The sequence below is a fragment of the Diplodia corticola genome, assembly GCF_001883845.1.
Source record: "Diplodia corticola strain CBS 112549 chromosome Unknown scaffold6, whole genome shotgun sequence".
Taxonomy (NCBI): domain Eukaryota; kingdom Fungi; phylum Ascomycota; class Dothideomycetes; order Botryosphaeriales; family Botryosphaeriaceae; genus Diplodia; species Diplodia corticola.
In genome coordinates this window covers 569,870-593,005 of record NW_017971485.1, presented here as the reverse complement: position 1 = coordinate 593,005, position 23,136 = coordinate 569,870, and the positions used below count along the sequence as shown (strand labels likewise).

General features: G+C 59.5%; 5 protein-coding genes across 5 annotated transcripts; 3 read left to right on the top strand and 2 right to left on the bottom strand.

Moving 5' to 3' along the window:
* Positions 1 to 350: 350 nt before the first annotated feature.
* BKCO1_6000205 (glycoside hydrolase family 16 protein) lies at positions 351 to 3,405 on the bottom strand (the record flags this gene model as incomplete). The annotated part of the gene is made up of 3 exons (XM_020277856.1): positions 351 to 1,815; positions 2,217 to 3,280; positions 3,319 to 3,405. 3 exons carry the CDS (start codon positions 3,403 to 3,405, stop codon positions 351 to 353), a joined length of 2,616 nt encoding a protein of 871 aa, XP_020133715.1.
* A 544-nt stretch (positions 3,406 to 3,949) lies between these two features.
* Positions 3,950 to 5,086, bottom strand: BKCO1_6000204 (uncharacterized protein; the record flags this gene model as incomplete). The annotated part of the gene is made up of 1 exon (XM_020277855.1): positions 3,950 to 5,086. One exon carries the CDS (start codon positions 5,084 to 5,086, stop codon positions 3,950 to 3,952), a length of 1,137 nt encoding a protein of 378 aa, XP_020133716.1.
* Positions 5,087 to 6,226: 1,140 nt separating this feature from the next.
* Positions 6,227 to 8,100, top strand: BKCO1_6000203 (acyl-dehydrogenase; the record flags this gene model as incomplete). The annotated part of the gene is made up of 4 exons (XM_020277854.1): positions 6,227 to 6,565; positions 6,732 to 7,218; positions 7,379 to 7,778; positions 7,986 to 8,100. 4 exons carry the CDS (start codon positions 6,227 to 6,229, stop codon positions 8,098 to 8,100), a joined length of 1,341 nt encoding a protein of 446 aa, XP_020133717.1.
* A 4,101-nt stretch (positions 8,101 to 12,201) lies between these two features.
* Positions 12,202 to 15,563, top strand: BKCO1_6000202 (c6 transcription factor; the record flags this gene model as incomplete). The annotated part of the gene is made up of 4 exons (XM_020277853.1): positions 12,202 to 12,524; positions 12,855 to 13,039; positions 13,100 to 13,617; positions 13,734 to 15,563. 4 exons carry the CDS (start codon positions 12,202 to 12,204, stop codon positions 15,561 to 15,563), a joined length of 2,856 nt encoding a protein of 951 aa, XP_020133718.1.
* Positions 15,564 to 17,085: 1,522 nt separating this feature from the next.
* On the top strand, positions 17,086 to 21,561 carry BKCO1_6000201 (uncharacterized protein; the record flags this gene model as incomplete). The annotated part of the gene is made up of 3 exons (XM_020277852.1): positions 17,086 to 17,812; positions 17,896 to 18,354; positions 18,410 to 21,561. 3 exons carry the CDS (start codon positions 17,086 to 17,088, stop codon positions 21,559 to 21,561), a joined length of 4,338 nt encoding a protein of 1,445 aa, XP_020133719.1.
* Positions 21,562 to 23,136: the final 1,575 nt, after the last annotated feature.

Sequence of the window (23,136 nt, the reverse complement as noted above, 5' to 3'; positions counted from 1 at the left end):
GAGAGACGCTGATCGTAAGTTTTATCCCGTGGGACGACTAGGTCAGCCTCGCCTCGCATTAGGAGATCATCTGTTGCAGTGGCTGTGAGTGCAGCCTGTGGGCTTCAAGTTTGTCTGCAAGGCTCAGAATTTGCCAACAGGGATCGTGCATTGAGACTCGCAGAGAGAGAAGACAGGTAAACATGGTATAACAAATTTCAATACAGGCGCAAAGAGAGTGCTAAGATCAGGGAAACCAGTGACAAAAATAACACGGAGGGTAATTCGATTCGTATGCCACAGCTTGAATGACCAAATCCGCAATTTGAGAAAGCGTAGAAGACCCAGTGTCAAACCTTACTTTCTGGATCCTACATCGCATGTCCCTCAGGGGCAGTCGCCCAATCCCTCTGGAACCCAGCCCAGCCTCCCGTCGGCTCCTCGTGGAGCTTGAGGGAGTGAATGACCATATCATACTGCCCATTATCGGGCAGCACTCCCTGGTTGACGTTCCCGCCCATGGCGACATTAATAATGATCTGAAAATCCGCCAGCCTGCGCGTACCAGGCGGAATCTCAGCCTTCATGACGGGCGCGCCGTCGACATACCACACCATGCGGCCGCCGGGGCCGTCCTGGTCCCACGCGAAGCCGTACCAGCGGCCATTGGGGTGGTCGAGCAGCGGGACGGGCGTCTCCTTGACGCGGTGCTTGTTCCAGTCGTTGCCGTCGAAGTGGCCCCAGTGCAGGCAGGCGTGGTTCTCGCGCACGCCGTTCCACGCCTCGAAGATGTCGACCTCGCCGTCGCCCGGCCACGCGAACGGTTCGCGCGGCAGCAGCCAGAAGGCCGGCCACACACCCCGCGCCGACGGCGCCGTCAGCCGCACCTGCAGGAACCCTCGGTCGCGGGCCAGCGGCTGGTGCGACACCAGGCGCGCGCTCGTGTACTTGTGGCCGTCAGGCGCCGAGTTGTCGGCGATGGCGCGCAGGACCAGGGCGCCGGCGGGCGTGTGGAACGAATTGCGCGGGTCCGAGGTGTAGTTTTGGGCTTCATTGTTGCCCCAGCCCGTGGCGCCCTGTTTGTGCTCGAAGTTCACGGAGACGGGGGCGCTTGGGTGGAGGGTGGGTTCCCAGTAGTGCGGTGGGGCGCTCGGATGGGCCGGGACGGGCGGAGGTTGTTGCTGGTATGGCTGTTGTTGATACGGCGGTTGCCCATACTGCGGCTGCCCCCAAGGCTGCTGCCCGTATGGGGGCTGGCCGTATTGAGGCTGGCCATACTGTTGTGGGGGGTATTGCTGCTGCTGCTGCTGCTGCTGCTGAGAGGGGTGCGGCGGCGGCGGCGGGGGTCGCTGGTAGTATGACTGCTGTTGTTGTTGCTGCGGAGGGTGAGAGCCGGGATAGAAATGCGGAGCGGCAGGTTGGTAGTATGCGGCGGGATTGGGTGCAGGATTGGGAGGGTTGGCGGGGTAGTACTGCTGTTGCTGCTGGTGTTGCTGGTGGTACTGCTGGCCGGGGTATTGCTGCTGGCCGGGGTACTGCTGATTGGGATGGGGTGGCACGGGAGGAGCTTGCTGGTGCGAGGCCTGGTACTTGTCGTACTGGGTCTTCGCCTTGGAGATGAGACCGTCGAGCTGCTTTCCGAAGGGCATGGCGTTGGCGCAAGTGTGGGGTGGAGGAGGGGCCGTCTGACGCGCAGCGATCGGCAGCTGCGACCCAGACAACGCCCAACTTACGTCATCCTCGGCACATTGCTCCTCCCACCCAAGACTTTCTGCCCCGATGATTGCTGCGACGAGAAGGACCCTCCAACGCATTGTAATACAGGAGAAGCGGAGACTAAGGATTTGTGAGCAGCTCGTCTACGCGCCCCCTGAAGACCAAGTCCGGCCCACAATATGCGCCAGCAGCGCCACTAACCTCACCAGTGCGGCAACCGGATATATTTTCTGTCAGTATGAATTGATCCTCTGTTGTAGACGTTATTTACTTAGTAGTACTGCTGCGGATACGGTACTCCCCTACGCCTGCTCTGGTCCCTCCATTGGCTTCACCGATGACCGCCTCTCCCTCTGTTGCCTCTCCCTCTGTTGCCTCCCCCTCTATCATTACCACTGCCATGTGCACCACCGAAAGCCCTACTATCAAGCTCTCCTCTGGAAGAGTGGCCACCGCGGGGTTGCCAACCGCCTCGCTGACCACCCCTACCCCTACCTCTCTGTCCCCTTCCCCTGCCAAACCCTCTCGGAGGAGCCTGCTCCTCCCCATTGCCATCCTCGTTATCCTCGTCTTCGGCCTCATACCCATCTACGTCCCCAACAATGTTATTCAAGCCCGTCCTCACCTGTCTCGGCGTCAAGTCCCAATCCACGTCCATCTGACTGGAGAAGTACTGTTGCTGTTGCTGTTGCTGTTGCTGCATCCCCGGCCACGTCCATGTCGGCGCATCGTCCATTACCAGATCGCCGTCACCGCTCCCCATAGCCGACACGCCCTCGCCTTGGCCCCACCAGCACCGCGCCTTCTTCAAAGGAGGGGGGAGAGAAGTACTTACCGCAGTCTGCACCTCCCCGTTCGCCAAGTCGTCGGCACACCCCGTCATCCACGCCCTCTTCCTCTTCGGCCCCGTGCGCAACTGCATCGCGATATCCTCTAGCAAGCTCGCTGCCGCTGTCAAGGAACCATCCGAGCCTTGCTGTTGAGACTGCTGCTGTTGCTGTTGCTGTTGCTCGTTGGCTTTTTGCTGCTGCAGAGCGGCCAGCGTCGCGTTTAAGACGAGGGTGAATGCAGAAGGCGAGTTGACCTTGACCGGTGATGGAGAGGATGGCGTTGAAGGCGACCTGTAGGACCACATGGCTGGGCTGTCGCAAGAAGTGCTGGCGGCGTGAAGCATGGTGGTGTCTATGGCCGGCGGCCACTGATGGCGAGGCCGGCTGGAGAACTTCCTGCCGGTGGTGGGACTGGATGGGTGCACTGGGAGGAGATGGGTATCAGAGACATGATCGGGGTCCACCGGGGAAGGAATTACCGTCGTGTTGATCCATCTACTGACGGGCTGGATGGCGGTGACGGGGTTGTCGGCGGGGAAGCGGACGGATCGGACCCTTACCACTGCCGTGGAGATGCTGTTATTCTGCTGCTCGTCCTCCTTCTTGTGGTAATCATCCTCCTCGTCTTCGACGAAAGGGCATAGGGGACCTTGCCTGTCGGCGAAGAACCAACAAGCGGCTGTGGGCGGTCGTAGGATGCCACCACTAGGGGTTCCGGGGCGTTTGACTGCTAATGCCGAAGCCATTCCAGATGACTGATGCTGTCAGTAAGCGTATGAAATGAAGAACTTACCGTGAAAACTGCTACAAGGGAGTGCGTGAAGGATGATTCTGCCCACTGGGGCAGGATCAATGGTATTATACCATTTCCCTCGCCCATTGATAGCCATTGTCTGTAACAAAGAAGACAAGATCAAAGAAACGGGTGAACTATATATAAACTTTCTTTGTCAAGTGGCCAAGTTCCTGTAGATCTAACAATGGGAACAATGGCGTTGTATTGCTTCCCGTTCGGCAGCACCGAGTACCGTCGGATGGACTCGCAATACTTACAGAACGTGCACAAAAAAAACCATTATAGCCTTTGTTATACTCGGGAAAGTATTATCTGGTGTCATATCAATGTCCAATATGTCTGGCTGTAGATAGTTTCAAGTGTAGTACACGATTTCTGGTTGGAAACTGATTGGCGTTAAGCTTGCCCGCATGCTTTGAAAAAAAAATGGAATACAGTAATTTCAGGAACATGCCTCATTCAATGGTGATGCAAAGTATTGATTTGAAGTCTTCGTAGATTGAAATATATGATATTGGGTTATAAACCTTACCAGCAAACGGCTTTCCGCGCTTAAGGTGGGGAATTTTCGTAAACATGGTAATGACAGCCTGATGCCATACTGACTTACCTACTCTCTTGCACTGCCCTAATACTCTGACATGGTTTCAGCAAGCCCCCAATCCTCGATATCTATGGGTGCGTTAGCTTCAGCAAGTCCACAGCCATCGATATCCATCGGGCCGGGTTCCAGATCAATATCATAACACGGATTCTTCCAGAGGCCTACAAACCACACGGGTCGATTGGTAGTCATATCCGCCATGACAGTGTCTCCATCCGAGTCTACCGCCCAACTGAGGCTGTCATACCAAAGCCGACGCTCACGATTCTCTTTGAGGGCGACCTCGGCGAAGCCGTTCCACTGAATCTCCCTGTTGTAAGGGTACGCGGATGCGTCAAATGGCAATCGGAGGTCGACGTCGGTAGGAGAGAAGTCAATCTGGATGGGGGCGGCCATGTTGCTCAGGGTCATGTCGGGTTCCCTTTGGCAGTATGGGTAGTTCGCGTCTTGTTGATTCTGGCAGTTTCCGTTGCACAGACGGACCAGCCTACCTCTGTGATCGTGATAACTATTGCACCCCCCGTTGTTGACACAGCCATCGTAAACCAACTGCTCGGTTACGATTCCTCTTCCATGCTGGTCGTCCTGCCATTGGACGACGTTCAAATTTACGCCGCCGTTTTGATGGCCTCTGTTGTTGGGCCAGTTGTTGTTTTGGTAGTTTCCGTTGTTGTTTCTATTGCGTCCCTGGTGAGGGTTGTGGCCCCCTTGATGTCCATGGATGTTAATCGGACTACGTCCTTGGTGATTGTTGTTTCGTCCGTATTGTCCATTGTTGTCAACATTGCCTCCTGGGCGATTGTTGTTTCTTCTGGTTTGTCCGTGTTGTCCATTGTTGTAATTAGCATTGCCCCCTGAGTAATTGTTGTTTCTTCTGTTTTGGTGGTGTTGTCCATTGTTGTAGTTAGCATTGCCTCCTGGGTAAGTGCTGTTTCTTCTGTTTTGTCCGTTGTTGCTACCATTGCCTCCCTGGTAATCGTTGCTCCTTCGGTGATTTTGGGTGTTGCTACCATTGCCTCCCTGGTGCGTGGTATTAGCGCCTCGGCGGTATTGGTTGTTATTACCGTTGCCTCTGTTGTTCCCGTGACTTTGATAGTGCTGTCCTTGGAAGTTCTGCGGGGCCCGCCCGTTTCTGTTCTGGTTACGATTGCGTCCAGGCATACCGAATGGAATATACTCGAATGACAGTGAGAAGAGAATAGGCCAAAAGGAGACGAAACGAGGGATATGTGGAAAGGATCAGAATACTTATATGTGTGCATTGTTCTTCTCACACAAAGACATTCGGTGGTAGGAAGTGGACAAAGACCAAGAATAGCGACAGAGTGACGTGGGTCTGCTCTTTGGACCATTGTCTGGTGGAGAGCGTACGAAGGCTTTCCCCCTTACTGCGAGACGGGACGAAGGCGTGCAGAGCACTCTTTCCTCTTGCGGCTAGCGCGATAAGCAGCAAGGCTGCAAGGCTCTCCGATCCGACCCGAAGCTGCAGACAGCACTGGCAGTCTTGACAGAAGTTTCGCTGCCCTCTCAGAAATGAGCGGTAACGGTAGTGCAAGCCACGCGGCGGGCAAGGATCAGAACGGTCGACGGTCCCTGCAGCACTTCTCCCCGTGGTCCACATTTCGGGCACTGGGCGCCGGCGCCGCGACTCTCTTCGCCGAGGATGCAAGTCGATGGCCAATGCAGGTCGAAGGCCAAAGCGCTGGCATGCTACGCTCGTACGAAGCGGCGAAAGCAGACAAAGCTGCGAAGGGCCGGGGCCAGGGGCTCGCATCAGCACAACAGTTGGGCAAACTTGCCTATTCGGGGAAAGCGGCTGTTCCCTGGACCTCGGCACCTCGAGCTGTGGGGGAAGCTTCCCCGCGGGGTCCCTGCGTCCCTGCCCTCCCTGCCCGAGTTTCAGCTCCACCCCCGACAACCTCCCTCGGTCCATACAACACTTGTTCACTCATCCTCGACTGTGACTTCCACGCGAGCCGCACTTCCGCCCGTAACCGACTGTATCCCCCCTCGCCATCCAGCTTTCCAATCCGCGAGAATACGTGTGGTACCTAGCGCACAACCTCTCCTCTTCCCGGCTTCCCGGCTTCCCGTTCTCTCACATCCCACTGCAAGGGGTCCATCCAAACAGCTCGTGCCGTCCTTCAAGCTCACCGCCAACCGGGAACCGTGATCGCCGCCTCCGCTCCGCTCCACCCCACCCCTCTCTCATTACTCCGCAGACAACCGCAACCACCACCAACACCAACACCTACGCAAGAACCGGAACCAAAAAAGAAAGAAAGAGAAAAGAAAACCAAAATGACAACCACCTTCCCCACCTCCCCCACCCCCTTCGCCGAGCCCCCCTACCTCTCCGACCTCCCCTCGCCCTACCACACGCCCTCGCACCGCAGCTGGCAGCGCGCCATCCGGACCTTCATCGAAGAAAACCTCCTCAAACATGCCTTCGAATGGGACGCGCAGGAGACGGTGCCGCCGCACGTCTTCGAGACCTTTGCCAAAGCCAACATGCTGGTGCCAAACCTGCCCGCACCGCTGCCGGTCGAGTGGCTGAGGAAGTTGGGGCTGGGAGAGCTGCTCGGGGGCGTGAAGGTGGAGGAATTCGACTATCTGCACGGGGCGATTTACTGCGATGAGGTGAGTCGAACGTGAATGCCATTCCCCTAGTCGCTTCCGCTTCTTCTTCTTCTTCTTCTGCATCTTCCACTTCTGCATCTTCCGCTCCTGCATCTTCCGCAGCGCCACTCCAATCCTTTCCCTTTCCCCCAGAAATCCATCCAGAAAAACTGAACCCCCTCCGCAGATGGCCCGCGCCGGCATCGCCGGGCCCTCGGGCTCCCTCACCGTCGGCATGGCCTTCGGCGTGCCGCCCATCATCAAGTTCGGCTCCCCGGCCCTCCAAGCCCGCTTCCTGCCGGACCTCCTCACCGGCCGCGCCCGCGCGTGCATCGCCATCACCGAGCCCGACGCCGGCTCCGACGTCGCGCGCATCACGACCACGGCCGTCAAGTCCGCCGACGGCAGGCGCTACGTCGTCAACGGCACCAAGAAGTGGATCACCAACGGCATCTGGAGCGACTACGCCGCCATGGCGGTGCGGACGGGTGGCGAAGGGCCGGGGGGGCTGAGCATGCTCGTCGTGCCGTTGAAGGGGGAGAAGGGGGTGAGCATGCGGCGGTTGAAGGTGGGCGGGCAGGTCAGCGCGGGGACGACGTTTATCGAGTTGGATGACGTGGAGGTGCCGGTGGAGAATTTGATTGGGGAGGAGGGGATGGGGATGAGGTATATTAGTGAGTTTTGTTGCTCCCTTCCCTCTTTTGTCTCGTTTCGTTTTGGAAGAGTGCCGTGCTGGGACCGAGGACGGGGTGTGTGGGATGTGTGATGGATTTGTTGGAAAAGGAGGGAAAGAAAGAGAGAAGACGTATTGACCACCGAAACCCACCCCTGCAGTGACAAACTTCAACCACGAGCGCCTCACCATCGCCATCTCCACCACCCGCTACGCCCGCGTCGCCGTCGCCTCGGCCATGGACTACGTCCTGCGCCGCGAGGCCTTCGGCGCCCCCCTCGTCGAGCAGCCCGTCGTCCGGCACCGGCTCGCCAAGGCCGGCGCCGAGCTCGAGAGCCTGCAGGCCTGGGTCGACCAGTTCGTCTACCAGATGACGCGCCTCTCCAAGGCGGACGCCGACGCCCGGCTCGGCGGCCTCACCGCCCTGGCAAAGGCCCGCGCCGGCATCGTCTTCGACGAGTGCGCCCGCTGTGCCGTGCTGCTGTTTGGCGGCAACGGATACACCAGGACCGGTCAGGGCGAGATCGCCGAGAGGATTTACCGCGAGGTGCCCGGACAGAGGTATGTATGCTTTGGCTTCCTTTTTTTTTTTTTTTTTTGCTTTCTTTGTTTGTTGCGATGGTCGGTGGGCGTGAAGTGAGTGAGGGCAGCAGCGACATCAACATCGTACCCCTCAATATGGACATTCCTATTCCCTTCAGTTCACAGCATTGTTTTTTTTTTCTGAAAAGAAAAGGACAGCTGACTGATTTCATCTCGCGGCAACAGGATCCCGGGAGGATCGGAAGACGTGCTGCTCGATCTGGCCATACGGCAGCTGGTCAAGAACTACAGGAAGCAGACAAAGGCTCTAGAGCGGCCGAGCGGGTCGTCGAAACTCTAGATTACTTTCAACAAATCTACATGTCTGCATCGTCATAAGTGTCCAGGCCTCTTGTGGGGGTGTGTGGTGTGCAGCTCCGGAGTTAAGGAAGTAGGCTCGCATCGGGACAAGTGGAGCCATCGAATCGAATGCAGGAGAATCAGCAACCTGTTTGGGGCCACGGTTGGATTTTCTTCGCAGGTTCCCATGGCGTGCTGCGGTGCGACGTTTGCTACGTTGTCGTCACGTTGTCGTCAAAAGCTTGTTTCGAAATCTTCCCTCAACCCTCCGTATGCCCGCCCCCGCTGCCCCGATGTCTTACTTGATGCATTATTCTGTGCGCCTGGCGCGGTTTTTGTCTGTACTCATCCGTATCTGGCCCAATGAACAGGGCAAGCTGCAAGTGTGGGGGGGAAAGGCTTGTTCTTTCGAACAATAAGAAAGAAAAACGACCGGCGGGAACGAGCCACCAACTACGAGCGAGTTATTTCCGCGATCGTCGTTACACTACTTTGCGACTGCAACAAATCCTGACAGTAGTAGTAGTCCCGCTTCTCGCCTTACCTGCTGGGTTCCGGTTTCCTGCTCATCAGCCCGGGGGGTGCCGCTACCTATGCTTGCGCTTGCGCTTGCGCTTGCTCTGCGCTACGCCCGCACCGGCTCCGCGCCCTGCAGCAGCGCACCCAAGGCAAACGGACAACGCAGAGCGAGCAAAGGAGATTATTGAGAGAAGGCCGCGTTCGGCCAAGTACCGCGTTTCGATTCCGCACGCCTCCCCCGCCCCGCCAGACCCCCCACAGACACACGCACCCCGCATCAATCGTCAGCCTCAGTAGCCTCATCGAGGCTAGGCTTGGACATGGAGGTAGGGGAAAAGGACCTGATTGACGGGCATGGCAATCCGGAGCTAAGGAAAGAGCAGAAAACCTTGCAGGCGGGAGCAAAAGTGTAGATGCACGAGCAGTCCCGCGATCGATGTGAGAGAGTCTGGGTGTGAGCGAGAGAGGAGTGCTTGGCTGCCTTTATCCGCCATGATACGGCCTTCTGCAAGAGCAAGGAAAGCGCTGGGGGTGCGCCTTGCCTCCTGCATGGCTCAAAGCCGTTGGCGCGAACTCGTGGGCTGCCTGGCGGTAGGCGGTGGGCGGTGACTGGAGGTGCTTTGATGGCAACGGCAGTGCCAATTAAAGCACGCGACACGTCACGGGCTGGCGACGAGCGAAGGAATCAAAGGAAAACGACAAAAAGCCATCGTGGGGATTGTGGAGAAGGTGGCTGGCGGTTTCTTCGAGGACGCGACTCAGGCAATAGGTACGTGCTGTGCTCTGGCCAGCGGGGACGACGGCCAAAAACTAGAAGTTGGAATTAGCGCCGAGTGGTGAAGATCGTGATTGCGCCCCCAAGCTGGGTCTCGTGCGGTGAGTTGACACAGTGCCAAGTGTTTTTTTCCCCGCGGGGTCTCCGCCAAACCCGAGTCTGAAGGAACGAGGCGATTGTGTCAGGGAACACGAGAACCGCCTCCTTGCCCCGCCGTAGCGGCTGCGTGCCGTCTTGTCCGCGGTTGCCGATGACGGCGAGGACTGAGATGGCGGGATCTGGAAAATACATGGCGAACTGGAACCCACGGCGAGCGAGCGCCTATACGTACCTGTCCACCCTGCTGTTACTGGACGCAGGCCGCCGCTATCGGACCTACATCTGGGCCCGTCTGATCGATAATCGGAAGCGAAGGGTTCATGCATCATCATCCTGTGGTGCGTCAGATATTTCTTTCGCGTCTCATCACTAGACACGTCGTTGGTCAGCGTCAAGCGGCCCCGTCCCGTTTCGCGCTCTTTGCCTTCGCCCTCTCCCTTCGCGGCGCGTGGGGGAGGCTTGGGGCTCAGCCACCATGGACGTTTGCACGAGCTGGAGCAGTCTTGCTGCAACGAGCATCGTGCCCCGCGGGTTTCCCTTTTATTTGCGCACCTGCATGGCGCTGGGCGGTGGGCTCGGCATGCGCCGGCCTATCCCGAGCCTATCCGCGCACGCGCTGCGAGTCACCCGCCGGCCAGAACCCATGGCGCGGCTGGGTGCGGGTGATTTGATTACACAGCGTCGCAGGGCCGTGTTGCGGCGGCTGTTGTTGGTGCAGAAGTGGGCGATGTGCGATTTATGGAGAATCGCAAGGGGACCCACTGCGGCTTTTTGCTGCGCGGCGCTGCGGGGGTTACGAGACCGGGGGGTGTTGGATCGAAAAGGGAAGCCGACGAGAGAAAAGGCGCGGTGGACCAGGTGGCAGTGGCAGCGGAGGGCCGGGCCAACGACGAACTGTTAAGTCTCGCTGACCGGAATGCTGGCCAACGGCGGCTTGGGTGGGCCAGGAGCTTCGACGATGACGGCGCCGGTGGAGGTGGCGGGAAGACGGACGCCGGACGGTCGAGTCCATCGTGATCCACACCCATAGCACACCCACTTCGGACCGCATCCGCTTCCAGGGGGGGCGGTCCCACAAGTTGTTGATATCAGAGCCTCGCAAGACGTGCAGCCTGGCCGCTGCCACTTCACCAGCAGGCTCGCATGACCAGCGGCTGCACAATGCACCGCGACCCTCTTGCGCTGCTACCCAGGTATCTGTGCTCGCCAGCGGCCAGAGGTACGGTGAACGCCAGGCCCAGCGGAGCGCGCGCTAGGAGCAGCGACGAGGCAGTCTTCACCACCGAATGGCGGACAGCGCAATTGGGTGCTGGCCTGAATCCCGAGCCTTCTCCGTGCACCACAGCGAAGCAGGCACCATGCGAGAGGCAGCACGCAGCACGGCGACGATCCCCATGCGTGGCGTCGTGGAGATCGGCCGCTTGCCGCGCCCCACAGGGTTTGCCTTGGGCGCGCAGTAGGTAGGTATTCTCTTCGTCATCATCGCGGTGCTGACATTCGCCGTGCCACCGTTCGCGGAATGGCAGCGTTATCTGCTAGTGGCCGTGCGCGCGCGAGGTGCGAGGTGCGAGGTCACTGTGAGGGCAAGCGGGCGGGGCCTGGGGCCCGGGGCCATGGCGACGACGGCGTGGCGGCGGCGGCGCCGGCGGCAGCGACTGCAGCGCGATTGCAGCGATGTCGGCGGACTCTGCTCCTGGACGGCGTGGTTTGCGCATGGTGGCGGAGGGGAGCAGCAGGTCGAGGGCGCAGGGCAGGCCGTCCGGCCGTCCGGTTTGGGCAGATGGCTGCGAGGGTGCATGGAGCGCGTTTCGCAGCACGCTGACCGGCGCTCAGATGCCCGCGAGCATCCGCTAGCATGGCCGGTGCGGGCTGGCTGGGCGGGCGTCCCCCGTCTGCCACGCGCGCCCTTCCAGAAGAACCTTCTTCGATCTTCAAAGGGGCTCTGCTGGGCTGAACCATGGGCGCTGCGCGGGCTCGGGGCGGCTTGGCTCCAGTGGGAGGCATGTGAAAGGCGCTGACGCGCTGGGCTCGGCCGTAGCGCGGGCTGTCAAAAGCCAAAAGCGCGCAGCTCAAGGGGTCACGAGCGTGGAGCGCGGTGGGGCGGCCGTCTCATCTCAAAAAAGGCGTCGCGAATCTCACATGCCGGGCCATGCTGGGCCAAGCCTTGCGCGCCGCCGGACGGTGGGAGACATGGGAGACGTCAGGCAGCGCCAGGCCAGCCAGGCCAGCCTGTGCTAGGCTAAGCATGACGTTGGCCGGGCGTGTGACACGGCAGCGGTGTCCTGTGCCGGCCGCCATGCAGGCAAGCAGATGCCAATTACTCGTCGCGCCCCGCCGCCTGCCAAACGGCGCAGTGCATCCGAGAGTGCCCGAGCTGCACTGCCCGGACAGGCATGGCGCCGCCGTGGAGAATCCGGGGTCGCTCCACATCCGCTGGGTAGGGAAAGGGACGCGTGAATTCATCGTCCTGGGCCCAAGTGCCCTTTTGGCCCGCATACAAAGTCTCCACGATCCCCCTTCCCGCATCCGGCCCTGCGATCTGGCCCCCTTCCGCTGCAAGAGTGTTGCTGTCCGCCGCGCACGAGACCCTGGCCGCGCCCCTCATATCAGCCCTCTCCCCTCCGCCCGTCCGTCTCCATTGCCACGCCCTCAGCCATTGCAGACGCCCGCCGACCTCGCCGTCTCTCCCGCCCCTCCCGCCTCTCCACCATGTCGGCCTCTCCCGCGTCGAACACGGACTCGACCGAGCTGCTCGCCCCGCCGCCGCCGCCCTCGCAGCAGCAACCGCAGCAGAGCGCCGCGCCCGCCGCCGCGCCGACGTCCCAGCAGCAGGCCGCGGCGAAGCGGAAGGCTTCGGCCGCCGGCATGGACAACCACGGTACCGGCCGCAGCGTCAAGAGGAGGGCATCCAAGGCGTGCCAGTGCTGCCGCGCGCGCAAGGTGCGCTGCAACGTCACCGAGCACGGCGCTCCATGCACCAACTGCCGGCTCGACGAGGTCGAGTGCATCGTGTCCGAGTCTCGCAGGAAAAAGTCAGTACCGCGCTCAAGCCGGGCGGATGAGACCTCTGCGTCCGTCTGTTATTTTCTTTTCCCTTCCCCTGTGCGCCATCGAGATGGAGAAAACTGGGGCGCGGGGCTGGGGCCCCTGCGTCTTCACCGCTGCTGGCCAATGGGCGCCCGTGCAGAGTGTTTCCCTCGCTGCGCCTCCGCTGGTCCTGGCGAAGGTGCACGGCGACTCCACTGTCTGCCGAAACACCCTCGCACCTCGTCTGCCGGCCCCGTCTCGGAGCAATGCCCCGCCTGCAACAACCAATCGCCGCGCCTGACGACACGCATGCTGACGCAACCCTCAATCTGCAGGAAGTGGTCCAGAGACGACGACGCCTCCAAGAACACCAACGACGCCGATGTCGCCAGCGCCGCCAACGGCTCGGGCAAGCGCAGGCTCGCCTCGCGCGATGCTCTCGACGGCATCTCGTCCCTCAAGGACGGCGCATCCGGCAGCGTCGACCTGTCCATGGACGAGCACGTGCCGCACTCGATATGTTTGTGCTCCCGTGCCTGCGCAGCCGTTCAGCCGCATTGCTAACGAGTCATTCCCGCAGACGCATCACACGGCCAGCGTCTCAATTACAGCTTTTCCGAGCTGAACCGCCGCATGTCGACGGCTTCCTCCTCCACCGGAACCGGGTTTCCGATTCTGGGCTACAGCCCCGTCTCTGCCGACGCGAAACTGCAGCAGCCGTTTTTCCCCAACATCGCGCCCAAGACCAGTGCCGGATTCAGCCTCCCTGCGTGCATCAAGCCGCTGCCTCCGCGGATAGGCCAGGATGAGATCGCCTATCTGCAGAAGAAGGGTGCACTAACGATCCCTTCGTTTGAGCTGAAGACCGAGCTTCTCCGCGCCTATGTCGAGTTCGTGCATCCCTACATGCCATTGTTGGACCTGCACGAATTCCTACGCATCATCGATTGTCAAGATGGTAGCCAGGGCAAGATGAGCTTGATCCTGTTCCAGGCCGTGATGTTTGCGGGCTCCGCGTTTGCCGATTTCAAGTACCTTCGTAAGGCTGGTTACTCGAACCGCAAGGAGGCGCGCAAGGACTTCTTCCAGAAGACAAGGGTGAGTCGAGACAGAAAAGTCGCAGATGACTGCTTGAGACACGTCACAGGACTGCCAGTCCCCTGAACGATGAGCATGATTCCGCACCCACTACAGTTGTTAACCAATACTTGCAGCTTTTATACGACTTCGACTATGAGCAAGACCGTGTGTCGCTGGTGCAGGCGCTTCTGCTCCTCACCTACTACTATGAGACTCCCGACGACCAAAAAGACACGTGGCACTGGATGGGTGTCGCTACCTCGGTCGCGCACACAATAGGCCTGCACCGCAATCCCGACAAAGCCAACATGGATCCCAAACGGGTGAAGCTTTGGAAGCGGATTTGGTGGTCGACGTACATGCGTGACCGTCTCATCGCTCTCGGCATGCGGAGGCCGACAAGGATAAAGGATGAGGACTACGACGTACCGCTGTTGACGCTCGACGACTTTGAAATCGCCGCCGTGCCTGACAGCATCTCCTGCATTCCCGCCGACTGCGTTGTTGCACGCGATGTCGCACTGCAGCGCCAGTTGGCCGTTTGCTGCATCCAAAAGGCCAAATTGTGCCTCTGTATCAGCCACGTGCTCTCGAAGCAGTACTGCGTTTTGAACAATAACCAAGGCCTTCTCAACGACCGCACCACAATGATGTTGTTACCCAAGAAGCTTGACCCTCAGAAGTCGGATGTCAAGCACTGTGACGCGGAACTGAAGAAGTGGAAGGAAGAGCTCCCAGACGAGGCAAAGTACGAGGAGGCATCGAGTGGGAACAGGTCCGTTGACCTCCACAAGTCCCTCCTGCACATGGTCTTCTACACGACGCTTTCCGCACTTCATCGGCCTCAGGTGCTTCCTTCAGGACCCGTTGATGGCTGTCCCGAGCAAGATGCGAACGGAGTTCTCGAGTCATCTCGTCGCCACGTCCGCACTGCTGCTACAGCCATCACAGGTATTGCACAGAAGCTGGATTCGCTCGATCTCGTTCGCTTCCTCCCTACCACTGGTGTGACGGTCCTGCTTCCTGCCATCATCATCCACCTGCTGGACATCAAGTCGCCGGATGAAGAAACGCGTCGTTCCAGCCTCCGTGGGTTCTGTCAGTGTATGCAGGTCATGGGTAAGCTTCGGGATCTGTATGCTGCAGCAGACTACAGCACAGCATTCCTGGAAGCTGCCATTCGCAAGGCTGGCATTTCCATCGCGCCAATCCCCCCACCTCCGGAGCAGCCTGCGCCAGCTGCGCCAGCTGCACCAGTGCAAACTGTTCCCACTAAGCAGCAGAAGGCAGATTCCGCGGGCGTTGGCGATCTGCTCAACGCTGGTCGTCGCCTGGACACAAGCGGGAATGTTGCGCCCTACAACACCATCACCCCGCCGCCGGACAGCATGACGGAGGACGGGCTCAACGGGCACTCCAGCCTGCACGATGCCGACAACACGTCGGACGAAGAAGTCGCCCGCCGCCTCGAGACCTTCCTGGCGAGCACGCCGCCCGCATCGGACCACCACGCGTCGGACGCGTCGCAGCCAGACGTCGACGGCGCCAACAACCACCACCACGTCCACGCGCACAACGACGCGTGCGGCAACGACCACAGCCACCTGGACGGCGTCGACATGGACGGCGGCTCGGACAGCAACCAGCTCTTCCCGTGGCCGAACTTCACCCTCGACGAGGGTTCCGGCGGCGACGTCAACTCGTTCTGCGGCAAGATCGACGGGCTCACGGGCTTCGAGAGCGGGGCGGGCGCCGCGAGCACCACGCTGGAAGATGGCGGCTTGGCGGTCGACTTCGACGCGTTGATGAACACGGACGCGATGGGCGACGCTTGCGCGAGCTTCTCGTTCAACGACTTCGGCACGAACGACGACGGCGAGCACGGCAACGGGTTGGGTGGATTTGGCAGTGAAGCGCTGGACGTCGGCGTTGCCAGTGTGGATTGGATGAAGGGGATGGCGTGAGCGAGCGAGCGAGCGAGTCGGTTTGGTCTTTCGTCTTTGGATTTTGGTTTGGTTTGGTTCCTCTTCGTTGTGAAAAATATTCCTCCAAAGGTTGTTTTGGTGTTTATATATGCAAGAGTCGGTGTTCCGGACGAAACGGAAATTTGGGTTACCTACCAGGGAAAACGGGCAGAGGCGAACTTGGGGGAGTTGGATCTTTTTTCTTTGTTTGCGCAATCTTGGTTGAAAAAGAGACCGGGTGGCATAGAGGTCGGGCGAAGCGGCATTTGAAAAACGAAAAAGGAACACCTCACAGTACCTTTCTGGTTTTGGGTTGTTTGATTACACGGAAGGCTATGATGGTTATGCATGCTTCCTCTGTCGATATCTAGGTTACGAATAGCATGCCAATGGAACGGAAGTAAGAAAAGAAAGAAAAAAAAGCTCAAGCAACTACAATAGTGGGGACAAGCAGTTGAAGCCTTCGCACTGACAACCAGACGAGAGCTTCCCCATCGCGGAGAGACTGTGCTCGCCTACTGCGTATGTATATGTACATACATATGTGAAAACTTCAAACACACTGCAGAGAAAGAGAGTCATGATGCATTATTGCCTAGCCGAAGAGTTTTCTGGGGCTTTGCCGATCGCTCTTTCTCTTCCAATTGTGTCGGCCCCCACGGTCGTTTAAGCGCCGGGAGGGCACTTGAGTATGACGCCAAGCAAACGGCCGTCCACGGTGCCTGTGCCGCAACCGCAACTCTAACGATCATCCCCACCTGCTGCTGCTGCCTGCCTTCCTCCCGCTTCCTCGCTCGCTTGCTGGAAAGCGTTCGTTCCCTCGCTCGTCCCGACTTGTTGTAAACCAGAAAAAAAAAAAAGAAAAAGCATGATGGCTTCGGTTGCAGACCGTACGTTCCATATAGGCTCTCGGAGCTAGTGCGCAACCGCCTTTGTGTTTCCAGCTTTAATGTGCTGCTGTTCTACGCCGCACACCAGCAGCACCTGCGCCGCACGCACGCACGCACCCGCGCACCCGCGCAGCCGCCGATCCCCTGTAAAGAGAAAGGAACATTGCTCCACCAATGCGGCCCAAGTATAGATAGCCAGGCGGCAGCACGCGGCGCAGCAAGGTGCCTTTTTTTTTTTTGGTAATATGGAGACAATGCCCGCGCGTGTGCGCCGCAGCGCTGCTGATTAAAAAAAAAAGTCGCACATCACACCTTTTCGCGCGCGCACCGCCGCCCCCGCTGCCGCAGACGTCGTTTACTGTCTGAATGACAGTGTCGTCTTTTTTTCTTTTTGGCACGGTTCTCGCTTTTCTTTCTTCCTCTCTCTCTCTCTCTCTCTCTCTCTCTCTCTCTCTCTCTTTCTATCTCTCTTTCTCGCTCTCGCTCTCGCTCTGCCTTGCGTACAAGGTGTACATGAGGAGTGAGCGAGTGAGTGTCTGCCATCTCCCATCTTTTGCCTGGATAGAAGAGTATCTGCCAGGCTGTACGATTTTTCTCTTAATTATCCAGTCAACCTAATCAACCAAGAAACCATGCACACAAGTGGAGTTACACGCGACACCACCACCGCGCCACCGCCGTACCCCCACGACGACGACGAGGCCCCGACATGGCCGTCTCAGCCCAGCAGTCGCGTAAGCAGCTTGGATTCCGGGCGACGACCGGCATCTGGCCCGTATTCGCCGGTGCCGGACGTGTCGGATGAAGAGGAGGAGGGGGATGATGACGATGGCCGCGGTGGAGGGTATGCGCGAGTTCCTGTTACCGCTGCTGCTGCTGCTGCTGCTGCTGTTAGGGAGAGCCAGAGCCAGGGCCAGAGCCAGAGGCTGTCGTGGATGTCGGATGATTTTCAGTCTGGAGACGATGGCGCGACGGGCTGGGGGCGGCAGCAGCGGCAGCAGCAGGGGCAGCAGCAGCGAGACTCGGCGACGACGCTGGGGAGTGGTGGTGGTGGCAGGGGTGATGACGATGGCGTCGACGACGCAGAGAGGGAGGAGGAGAAGAAGAAGAAGAACGACGCCCTGTGCGAGATGGCACGACTGTCGACGGATGGCGGCGACGATGACGCCGCCAGAGCAAATCAGCCGCCCAAGTGGATGCCGTTCCACCTGCGACGGCCGTTCTTGGTGGGGTTCGCTGTCGTGTGGGTGCTCATGATCGTGGCGTTGGAGGTGCTGTATTTCGTCTCGGAGCGTGACGGCGGGATCGCGACCGTGGACGAGGGCTTGCATTACTTGTGGACGTATGGGCCGACGTTTGGTGAGTGTTTTCCTTGCGGCTCATGCTCCTTCTTCTCCTATTGTGGATTTTGCTGGACTGACGGGGACCTCCGTGTTTGCAAGTCCTCACCATGGCCGCTGCGCTGTGGGGACAGGTGGAACATAGCGCGAAAGGGATCATGCCGTGGACGCTGATGAGCCGCGGGCCGACGGTGGCAGAACACGGCCTGCTGCTGAACTACCTGACATCGTCGATGGCGGGGTCGATGGTCCGGTCGCTGCGGAGAGGCCACTTCGCCGTCAGCATCGGCATCCTGGGGTCCTTGGTCGTGCGGCTTCTGATCATCTTCTCCACCGGTCTGCTCAGCTTGGAGTACCGCTCCGTGACCAACGCCAAGGACTTCGTCTTCCAGGACAGCCCCAACTTCGCCAAGGTGGTGGACTATACCAGCTTCTCCAGTGAACAGTTCCGGCCGTTGAGCAACGGCGTCAACTTCTGGGCTATTCTTGATTATAATTTGTCGTATCCTCATGGGGCGACGTCGAAGTATGCTCTGCAGTCTTTTGCGCCTAGTGATGGTGGTGAGTGTGTCGCGTCTTGTTGGCCTTCGTTTCCTTTGCAGCTAACGATGGGTAGGCGATTACATCAACGTGACGGCCGATGTCCAGGTCTTCGAGGCCTCACTGGAGAACTGCGAGACGTTCAACTTTAGCTACGATACAGGGGGCTCGTCAAACACTTTCGGCATCTCTTGGCATAAAGGGGTCCCAGAGCGCTACTGGAGCACTTTCGAGCCCTGGTGCTACACGGACCATTCGACGTACGGCACGTCTTCATCCGTAGCAGACGGCCTCCTTAACGAATTCATGAACCTGACGCAGCATGTCGTTAGATGCACGAATTCGTCGAATTCGTTACCGGTAGAGGAGCGGGAAGACCGCGTTCTCATCACACTCGACGCCTGGGTCTCTCAGGATCAATCAGCGTCTTCAGGCATAATGTGCGAGCCGAAATACTCGCTGACCCGGCGAACAGTCACGAACGTGACAGGGAGCACCGGGATTGAGGATGGACTCAACGTCAGCGCAGAGGTCAAAGAGAGGTTGGACCTGGGCGCTCGGCCTTTCAACATCACCCGTAACATACTGTACAGCGTGGGGGGCGAACATGCCGACGGTATCTTCGACATCCAGGCGAACGCGTGGTACACGTTGCTAAACACGACAGAGCCGCAGAGCAGCCTACAAGCCTTCAGCAACACAAGCCTGGTGGTGGAGCTCTCGCAACGCGTGTTCCCTGGCTTCGCGGCTTACACGATCAAGAAGGACTTCATGGACCCTTCGGACGAGACTGCGAACGGCACCGTCGTCTTCACGCAGAACCGTCTTTGCGTGCAGGAGCTGTCGCTGAGGCTCATGGAGGCTCTCCTCGGGCTGCTGACACTGCTCAGCATAGCGTTGTGCTTCCTGTCTCCCGGAGTCTTCCACCGGGATCCGAGATCTGTGGGCGCCCATGCCTTGATTCTAGCAAGGAGCCCGGGCCTCATCAAGCTGCTGAGCGGTTACGGCGCGTCGTCGAAGCAGGCTCTAAAGTCGCGCCTTGCCGGCCACACGGCGCTCTTTCCGCAGCGAGCGTCACCGGAAGACGCGGCCATCACCGTCGCTCCGCAAGATGGCACAAGGTGCGAGGCAGAGTGCCCAGACGAACTCGAGCAACGTCGATGGTGGCACCCCATGCCGGCGACGTGGTGGTTCAGAAGCTCGCTGGTGGCGGCAGCGATGGGCATCATCATAGCGCTCGAGGCGCTGCTGCAGGCGTCAGAGAAGAACGACGGGCTCGGGGACGTGCGGCTCGACGGCTATCAAAAATACGCGTGGACCTTCATCCCAACCGTCGTCATGGCGGGCATCGGGCTGGCCTTCTCCATGGCCGACTCGACGGCACGCACGCTCCACCCGTTCCAGCTGCTGGGCAAAGGCCAGGCCAGCTTCGGCGAGCTGCTGTACGACCCGGCGGGCCAGGTGTCGCTGGTGGCGGTGGGGCGGGCGGCGTGGAAGCGGCACTTTGCGCTGCTGGCCATGATGCTGACGGGCCTGCTGGCGCCGCTGCTGACCATCGTCACCAGCGGCCTGTACACGGCGGAGCCGGTGCCGGGCGTGCGCAACGTCACCCTGACGCTGCACGACTGGTTCGACGTCCAGAACCGCTCCGTCAACATCATCAACACGGTCGACGGCGACGACGGCGAGGCCTGGACCGTGTTCCAGCTGCTGGAGTTCTCGAACCTGTCGTACCCGCAGTGGACCCACGGCGAATACGCCTTCTCCAGCTTCGGCCTCGACGTCGATGATAGTAGTAAGAGTAGTAGCAGCAGCAGCAGCAACAACAACACCACCACCACCACCACCGTCGCCGACGGCATGACCATCCGCGCCCGCCTGCCCGCCGTGCGCGCCAACCTCAACTGCAGCCTGCTGCACTACTACGAAAACCGCAACTTCACCTACGCCGACATCCCCGGCGGCGACAGCTTCATCCCCATCGACCCGCCGGCCGGCTGCCGCACGCCGCCCTACAGCAGCAACGCCACCCGGCGCCAGATCTGGCTGACGCCCGACCCGGCCATCGACGCGGACGGCACCCTCGACCGCGCGCGCCGGGGCGAGGACGGGGGCGCCTTCGTCGCGCGCCTCGAGGACGACTACGCCACCGTCAGCCTGGCGTGGGAGGACGCGTACGTCGGCTCCGCGTCGACGTCGACGAGCGTCGGCCTCTGCGGCGACGGGCGCCAGCACGTCTTCTACGGCGTCGGCGCCAGCGGGCCCGACCGGCTCTGGGAAGACTTCGCCCTCTTCCACTGCGCGCCCTACGTCGAGGCGCTGTTCGTCGCCGCCAACCTGTCGCTGCCGGGCCTCGACCTCGTCGTGCTCGACGACAGCGACGGCGATCCGCCCGTCGTCCCCGACGAGGACTCGACCGCCTTCCTGTCCGCCTCGGCCAGCGCCACCGCCTTCGCCAACGCCGACTTCGACACCTTCGCCGCCGCCCTCGTCAACGGCAGCGTCGGCGGCATCGGCGGCGTCGCTCACTTCTCCTCGCTCGTCGGCCGCGCCAACGTCGGCCGCGCCAAGCAGGCGCTCGAGTCCCTGTACGCCGTCTACGGCGCGCAGAGGCTGCATTTCAACTACCGCCGGGCGCTCGACGTCGACGGCTCGGTGCCGGCCTTCGCCCCCGCCGCCGCGAACGAATCGTCGGAGGCCGGATCATCAGCCAATGCGCCGGGCACCATGGAACGGTTCGTGGGCGGCGGCGGGGGTAGCGCCGTGTTGACGGATCGCACGCGGTTGCGGCTGAAGCAGAGCGCCGTGTCGACGCGCATCTTGGAGGCGCTGGTCGCCGCCATGGCCCTGTGTTTGGTGGTGGCGGCCGTGTTGGAGAGGAGGGGCGGAGCGGCGGCGGCGGCGGTGGTGTTTTCGTCTGAGGCTTCAGCTTCGTCTTCGTCGAGGCTGGGCGGCTGGAGTGGTGGTGGTGGTGGGAGAGTTGTGCCGAAGGATCCGGGGTCGTTGGCTGCGAAGATGAGTTTGTTCGCGGACGAGGAGGTGTGGAGGAGGGAGGTGCCGGTGGGGGCGGAGAGGTGGGGGGATGGGGAAGTTGTGCGGAAAGGCGTGTTCCAGGGGTGCGTGTTTGGATTGGGGTGGTGGGGTGCCAGTGGGGAGGATGGGACGGGCGGGAAGGGGAGGTTTGGGGTGGATGTGGTTGGGAGGGCGGATCCGAGGGGGTCGACGTGATGGGCGGAGCTGGCCTGGATATGCTCTTTGTTGCTCATGATACCTGTTTGACCTTAATTTTTCTTCTTTTCCTTTCTCCCTCCTCCTTTCCCATTTCTCCTGTTTTTTTCGCGATGCGACCAGACACTGCGTAATGAGACCAAAACTTAACCAATACATATCAAGCTGTCTTCCCATTATGAGCCCTCAGCACCTTCCGAAGTACCATTCAACCAGGACGCGAAACATAGCTTTTGATGCTTGCCGTCTTGATGTCAAGAAGCTGCTGATCATGGATATCTAGCGCGCGACCTGCTCTATTACTTACAACAGCGAACTGCGGCTGCGGATCGAGATCGTCCTTCCCGTTTCCCAGCCGGCGGGGAGGGCGGCAGTGATAGCATAGCACACTAACCAGCCTGTTCAAGTGATGCAAAGCCATTCCGAATTGAGGAGTCTCCACAGGTTTGTCTCAGACCAAACTTCCACTCCGCGCAAGACAAAAGCAAAAGGCAGAAGCAAGGGAATCTAGAGACAACTGTTCAACGTGGTGTCTCAACCTTGAAAGAAGCTTACGCCCACGTAAGCTAGTCGTGCAGCCCCTTCGTCTGTGTAGCACATAGCGTTTCGTTCCTGCCTTTGTGGAACACGCCCTATACCGAACCCTGTGATGACTGCGACGACGGCCTCTAGTACGTTGACGTACATGGTTTCCGTTGAAACTCTTCCAAGACATGAAAGACCTCCCAAATTGCGTATACTGTCCACTGTTCCTATCGAGTGAGCTCGATTATGATGCGACGACTGATTATTGTTCTGTGCTGGACCTTGCGATCGGTTTCGAGACCATTTGGGAAAAACTTCTTCTCGTTACTGGTGTGGTCTTGGACTGGCCGAGGCCCTGTGAGACGCACAGCACTGGAATATGGATTGAGTGTCTATCGGCGTTCGCGGAGCTATGCGGAAAAGTTACAGTTGAAGTGTCGTACAAAGAGAGCTGCAGTGATGGTCAAGTTTGATGGGCATAGCAAAAAGCGATTGTGTTGTTGGAACAGCACTTCCCCACTAGCTCGCTCTCTGGTGAGAAGCGAAGAATTGTGATTAGCTCTGCGTGCATGAAGACAGCTCGACAGGGGCCCACGGACTGCGAGAATTACCTTCAACGACTCACCGGCATTTCTCGGCACTTGGAGACACCGCATCGTGCAGTCGCACCACGCGCGAAGGATTCAGCTGTCATACTACTCGCTTCCAAGAATAGGGCACCGAAGAGCAGCAGGTGGGAACATCATGGCTGAGCCAAGAAAGTCGGATCGTATTCCACCAACCACGCTCACCGCTGGCGGTTTGCTTGTCAAGAGCGATACGAGCCGCACGATCCGTTCTCATTACCAAATCATGCGTTCGAATCCAGAGAACTTCGAAGCGAGCAAAGAGGGCGAAGATACTTCAAGGTACAAGGCCAGCCGCCATGGCCCGGAAGATGGCATATCGTTTGCCAATCGAGAAATCGAGGGGGTGTCGAGCCATCGAGTTTTACTGGATAGTGAGAATAAGCCTTCGTTGCCGCACCTGATTTAGGTCCAGGCTAGAAAC